The sequence below is a fragment of the Venturia canescens genome, chromosome 9 (genome assembly GCF_019457755.1).
Source record: "Venturia canescens isolate UGA chromosome 9, ASM1945775v1, whole genome shotgun sequence".
Classification (NCBI taxonomy): domain Eukaryota; kingdom Metazoa; phylum Arthropoda; class Insecta; order Hymenoptera; family Ichneumonidae; genus Venturia; species Venturia canescens.
Genome location: NC_057429.1, coordinates 7,457,232 through 7,463,327, shown reverse-complemented (window position 1 = coordinate 7,463,327; position 6,096 = coordinate 7,457,232). Strand labels below are relative to the sequence as shown.

General features: G+C 48.0%; 1 protein-coding gene across 2 annotated transcripts; it reads left to right on the top strand.

Annotated features, from left to right (window-relative positions):
* Positions 1-1,358: 1,358 nt before the first annotated feature.
* Positions 1,359-5,759, top strand: LOC122416144 (uncharacterized). Of its 2 annotated transcripts, XM_043428851.1 has the most exons (3): positions 1,359-1,463; positions 1,587-1,645; positions 1,719-5,759. In XM_043428851.1, exon 3 carries the CDS (start codon positions 2,401-2,403, stop codon positions 5,641-5,643), a length of 3,243 nt encoding a protein of 1,080 aa, XP_043284786.1. In that variant the 5' UTR covers positions 1,359-1,463; positions 1,587-1,645; positions 1,719-2,400; the 3' UTR covers positions 5,644-5,759. The 2 variants fall into 2 exon arrangements, with proteins under 2 accessions (XP_043284786.1, XP_043284787.1); XM_043428852.1 differs by lacking the exon at positions 1,587-1,645 and having other exon boundaries at positions 1,387-1,463.
* The last annotated feature ends 337 nt before the right edge of the window (positions 5,760-6,096 follow it).

Genomic DNA, 6,096 nt, shown 5'->3' with positions numbered 1-6,096 from the left:
TCAGCGACTGCTCCTTTGCCGTCTTGAAAAAAAAAATATCGCTAGCATTTTAATTATGATTCACACCTATCTTCTCGCTCGAGATATGTCAGTAGCGATTCAACCGTCATATAGAGCGGTATTTAACGATTACCCCTTACAATGTCGGATGAATCAGTGCGTTCTTGTATTTTGGGTCTTTTACGCCTAACAAAACCGCATAGCGCTCAGCTGAGACGTCGGTGTAATGATCTATGGTGTTACGAGCTGCTGCGTTTATCGGGTGATCGACTCGTGAACAGACTTAAATACGTGATCTGGTGGGCCCCTTTACGAGCTCTAGTGGTGGCCTATAACAGAGGTATATTAAGTGGTCAACGAGTGTTGGGTGTTGTGTATGAGGAGTTACAGCGCCGCGGTGTTTTAGAAGCTCCCCACGTAAGAGGCCTTGTCGATGAAATCAGATGTAAGTACCATTAGCTCGATAAATCACTGTTGTTGACGGTTAGCAATACAGCAGTTATTTTTACCATAGGCTATCGGCAGTTTTACGATGCGGGGAGTGACGAAGAAGAGGCTCTCGCTGAGGCGACGAGAGCTGCGGAGGAAACGGATCTAGAGCGTCAAGCCGTCCTCTACCGTGCGTATTCAGCTCTGTTTTGGCGTTATTACCCCCCTCCGATTTTCGTATTTAGACATAAAAACTACTGGGGGGTGGTATTTTTTCAGAACCGCTGCATGAGGAGGGGGTAGGGGAAGAGCCTAGAGCGAGCACCTCGGCAGCCCCGGCCGAGCCGATACCGCAGGGTTTCACCATAGGCCATCGGCAGTTTTACGACGCGGTGAGCGACGAAGAAGAAGAAGAGGCTCTCGCTGAGGCGACGAGAGCTGCGGAGGAAGCAGAGCATCAAACCGCCCTCTGCCGTGCGTATTCAGCTCTGTTTTGACGTTATTATCCTCGATTTTCGTTTTTAGACATAAAAACTACTGGGGCGGTATTTTTTTCAGAACCGCAGTATGAGGAGAGGGCTGAGGAAGAGCCCAGGGCGAGCACCTCGGCAGCATCGGCCGAACCGATACCGCTGCAGCCCGAGTCTGATGACGACGAGGCGTCGACTATTCTAAACCCCTCCTTGATGTTTAGCGATCGGTCTGATATACTGGGTAAGCATAGTCGTACAATGATAATAAAATAAAAATAAACCGCGTAAAAATAAACAGAAATTATGAAATAACCCAAACAGCTGTGTACCGGCAAGCCAGAGCAAACGATGACGACGGAGCGATAGCGGGTCCATCGTATCACCACCATCGTCAGCAGGAAGATGACCTCGTACAGCCCGAGAATCAGCTGGGGGTGTATCCGATGGATGCTCGACAGGAGGAGGAGGAGGAGGAGGAGGAGGAGGAGCGTCTAAACGAGGAGCGATTAGAAGCTAGACGCTTCGGCCTATGGTTTCAAGAGCTGATGGAGTGTGATTCAGGTAAAGAAATAATAACGTCTTCTCTCTCTTTCTCCCTCACTCGCGCGCTTTCTCTCTCTTTATCTCTAGCCCTTGCGGTATATACAGGATACGTTTAAAAAGGCTTTATTATATTTACCACAGGGTACTCGTCAGCTGACTCGTCAGCTATCTCGTTATAGGCGTACCGCGATTAGTACGAGGTACACTAAAGTTACAATATGCCTTTTTATCGGCGATCTCTACTCTATAACTCACGCCTTTGTTTGATTACAGATATACAAACGGGCGGGGGAAGAACGCGCAATACACAGGGGAACGAGGCTTTCGGGGATGTGCAACCCCCGGGAGGGCGGATCATCATCACGCACGATACAGCCCGTTATTTCAAACGTTTTCAACTACGTGGTCGGGAGATAACATTGCGTATCCGCCAGCCTCACGCTGGCGCAAACGTGACAACATGGCTTGAAGGAGCATTCCGCGATCTTCTGACGCATCTCACGAGTCACTGTGAGGGTGGTGACTACGCGGGGATCTCGTTCTCCGCGAGCTGCTTAGCGCACGGCCCCGTCTGGCTTTCATTCCGCCCTGTCCGCGCCTATACATTTGTAGATATCTGGCAATTAATAACAAACATAGCTCAAAGTGCAGCGTCTCTGGATATTGACATATAAAAGTATGTATCGTTAAAGGTTTGGAGGGTAGGGGGCGAAAAGGTTTGACACACGAGGGCGTTGCTAAAAAATCAATTTTAACGATTCGAAATACCGACAATCTGTGTCTACCGCGCTCGTTAGTAACAGCACGCGCGTACGCGGAAAGGGGTGAGATACGCTCGGGGGCTCTGCATTCTAGATGGCAGCGTATACGACAGATTAACGGGTCGCTTCAAAAAGAGGCGGCGCTTGAGCTCACGAGAAGCGCAAATGTTGTTATACAACCCGCTGGCTGCGGTATGCGCGAAATTGCTATATACCAGAATTATTTGGCTCGCGAGGGGTTAGCTATCGTGGTTTTCGAGTTTTTGACTTTGGGGCGACGCGAAAGACCGGTGTTTGACGGTACACAGACGGTTATGGATACAGTAGGCTCAGTCCGGCACACGTTATACATTCTGTATTATGAGCGGTCGCATCATTTCCAGCCTATCTTGAATCTGCGTGGTGCTGTAGGCAGCTTAAACTTCTGCGCAATCTGTAACGTCCGTTCTCGTCGGGATCATAGATGTTTAAAAAAGAAATGCCCTCGCTGCCTTCAAGCACCGCCCTGCGCTCTGGGAGCAGCTGCCGCGATCAGATGCGAGACATGTAACCGCGATTTTTTTGGGGAGCAATGTTTAGAAAATCACAGGGCTGTTACCATCCGTCGTAAACACAGGGTAAACACTGTTTGCGAGTCTCTTCAGCGGTGCCGTAACTGCTTTCGCGCGATAAGACCTTTAGAGAAAAAGACGCATGTGTGCGGGGAGGGTTTCTGTAAAACGTGTAAATCGCGGCACCCCTATAATCGCCTGTGCTATATGAGGCCTATTCGCGTCGATGAGAGGCCAATAGAGAACATATTCATATTCTATGATTTTGAAACGCAGCAGTGTACCCCTGTAAAAGGTGATCCTACAACGCGCGTTCACGAACCGAATCTTTGCGTAGCTCAACGTGTCTGCACCAAGTGCTGCGATAATGCTTCTATAGACGAGCCGTGCGAGCATTGCGGGGATCACGAGTTTATATTTAGGACGAACCCTGTGTGTCAACTTGTGGAGTTAGCCATACGGAGTATGCCGAACTTCTCTCACGTATTTTTAATAGCCCATAACGCCGGTGGTTTCGACGCCCAGTTTATCCTGCGCTACCTCATCGAGGAGAAAAAAACGCAGCTCCCTTCTTTAATAATGAACGGCACTAAAATCATCACAATGCGCATTGGCAAACTCGTGTTTCTCGACAGCTTGAACTACTTTCACATGCCTCTGAGTGCACTGCCTAAATCTTTCGGTCTAAAAACTGCTCTCGCCAAAGGATCTTTTCCGCATCTGTTCAATAGGCCCGAGAATCAAAATTATATTGGGCCGATGCCGCCTGCGGCCGATTACTCTCCCGACACTATGCGCCCGGAGGAACGCGAGCGTTTTTTTGCATGGTATAACGAGTTAAAGAATGCCTCTTATGTATTTAACTTTTCAAACGAGCTCATAACCTATTGTAAAAACGACGTTACGATATTGAGACAGGCCTGTGTGGTTTTCCGGAAAATGTTCAAGGACAGCGGACGCGTTTGCCCGTTTAGCGAAAACACAACAATCGCGTCCGCCTGCTTTCAAATCTTTCGAAAAAATTTTTTAAAACCTAACACGATCGGTATTATACCTACGGGCGGTTACAGATGGGCTCACAATCAGTCAAAAAAAGCGGTCTCTTGGCTCGTGTGGATGGAGCATTCTTTAAATCGTCGTATCATTCACGCAGGACGCTCGCGCGAGTTTAAATTGCCTCAAAATTTATTAGTAGACGGTTACTACGAAACACCTGATTCAGCCCACGTGTTACAGTTTCACGGTTGCTATTGGCACGGGTGTTTGAGCTGTTTCACTGTAAACAGAGACCGTGTACAAAGCGACGGTGATACACTGAACGAGCGTCTCGAGAGAACAAACGCTATATCGCAGAGAATCCGCTCAAGCGGCTACACGTTAACCGAGATTTGGGAGTGCGCGTATGACCGGATGATAAAAACAGATTTAGAGATGAGCGCTTTTGTGAGTGATCACCCTCTGGTTCGAGCGGAGCCTCTCAATCCGCGCGATGCTTTTTTCGGTGGTCGCACGGAAAACATGGTCACTCTGTACGACGTGAAAGACGGGGAGCAGATACGATATGTTGACGTTTGCTCTTTGTACCCATACATCTGCAAGTACGGCAAATATCCGGTGGGTCATCCAACGGTATACGTCGGCGACGAGTGCAGGGCGCTGACAGGTCCCGAAAATAATATCAGTCTTTCCCGCGTCGAGGGCCTTGTTAAATGCACAGTGCTTCCACCGCAAAATCTTTATCATCCGGTGCTGCCGGTGCGAATGCATCAGCGCCTGTTATTCGGGTTATGTCGTAGCTGCTGCGAAACAATGAACCAGGACGCGTGTCCTCATGAAGACCCCGCGGAGCGTGTGTTTAGCGGTACTTGGGTAGTGGATGAATTGCGAAAAGCTATTGCGTGCGGGTATAAAATATTAACCGTGAGCGAGATTTGGCAGTATAAGATAACGCAGTACAACCGCGATACACAGAAGGGGGGCCTTTTCACCGGGTACATAAACACTTTTCTTAAAATCAAACAAGAGGCTAGCGGTTGGCCCGAGGGTTATGCAGATGACGAGGCTGCCCAAGAGCGTTATATAACTGCTTTTAAGACAGCCGAAGGGGTTCAGCTGGAGCGGGGTGCGGTAGCGAAAAACCCGGGGCTGCGCTCGGTAGCCAAACTTTGTCTTAACTCCTTTTGGGGTAAATTTGGACAACGCGAAAATTTACCGCAAACAGAAATAGTATCGACACGCGAAAAACTTATGGAGCTGCTAAATAGCCCCGAGCACGAGATCACTGGTATGCTACCTGTTAACAACCAGGTGCTGTATGTTAATTATACGAAAACCAGTGATGCTGTAATACCGTCTAATATAGCAAATACTGTCATAGCTGCATACACCACAGCCCAAGCCCGTTTAAAACTTTACACCTATCTCGAACCGCTGGGTAAGCGTGCTCTGTACTGCGACACCGATTCCGTTATTTATGTCACGAGAAAAGAGCCTGGAGAGTATGAACCGCCAACGGGTCAATTGCTAGGGGATTTAACCGACGAGCTAAGCTCTTACGGCGAGGGCAGTTACATTAAGTCTTTCATCTCAGGCGGCCCTAAATTTTATTCTTTCATAGTTAATACGCCGAGCGGCGCGGAAAGCGAGGTTTGCAAGGTTAAAGGCATAACGCTGAATTACGCAAACAGCTCGCTGATAAATTACGAATCAATACGGTCATTTATAATAGGTGAGAGAGAAAATCCTGTTGTACTACAGTTTGATTCAATACGTCGTACGCCGTTCCACCAGGTTGTCACACGACCCGAAAAGAAATCGTGCATGCCTCTGAGCGTCAAGCGAAGACGTGATGGCGAATACGGCTCGCTCCCTTACGGCTACAAGTAACCGTTTATAAAAACTCTCGCTTTAAACATTGTTAAGCAGCGTTGTAAAATATCTATGTTATTACTGTAAAATATTTATACTGTTACCGGAAAATAAAAGCTCTATACATGTTTCAACTGCTCGAATTCTTTATATTATACTGCCCCGTAGGAAACGTGGTCATTCGCGCAGATGGATGTACGGTGGAAGCATCCCTGGACCTCAATGATCTGTGGTCCCACAGGCTGCGGTAAAACGTACTTTGTAAAAAAGTTTTTAAAGTTTATTTCACGGATGAACAGTGAGCCGTTTGAGAGAGTCATTTTCTATTACTCCGAGTGGCAGTCAGCGTACACGGAGTATGGTGAATCAATAGAGTTCCACGAGGGTCTACCTCAGAGTGCTGATTATGCTAACGACCCTCGCGCAAAACTTCTCATAATCGATGATTTGATGCGCGAGGCGTCTAACAAC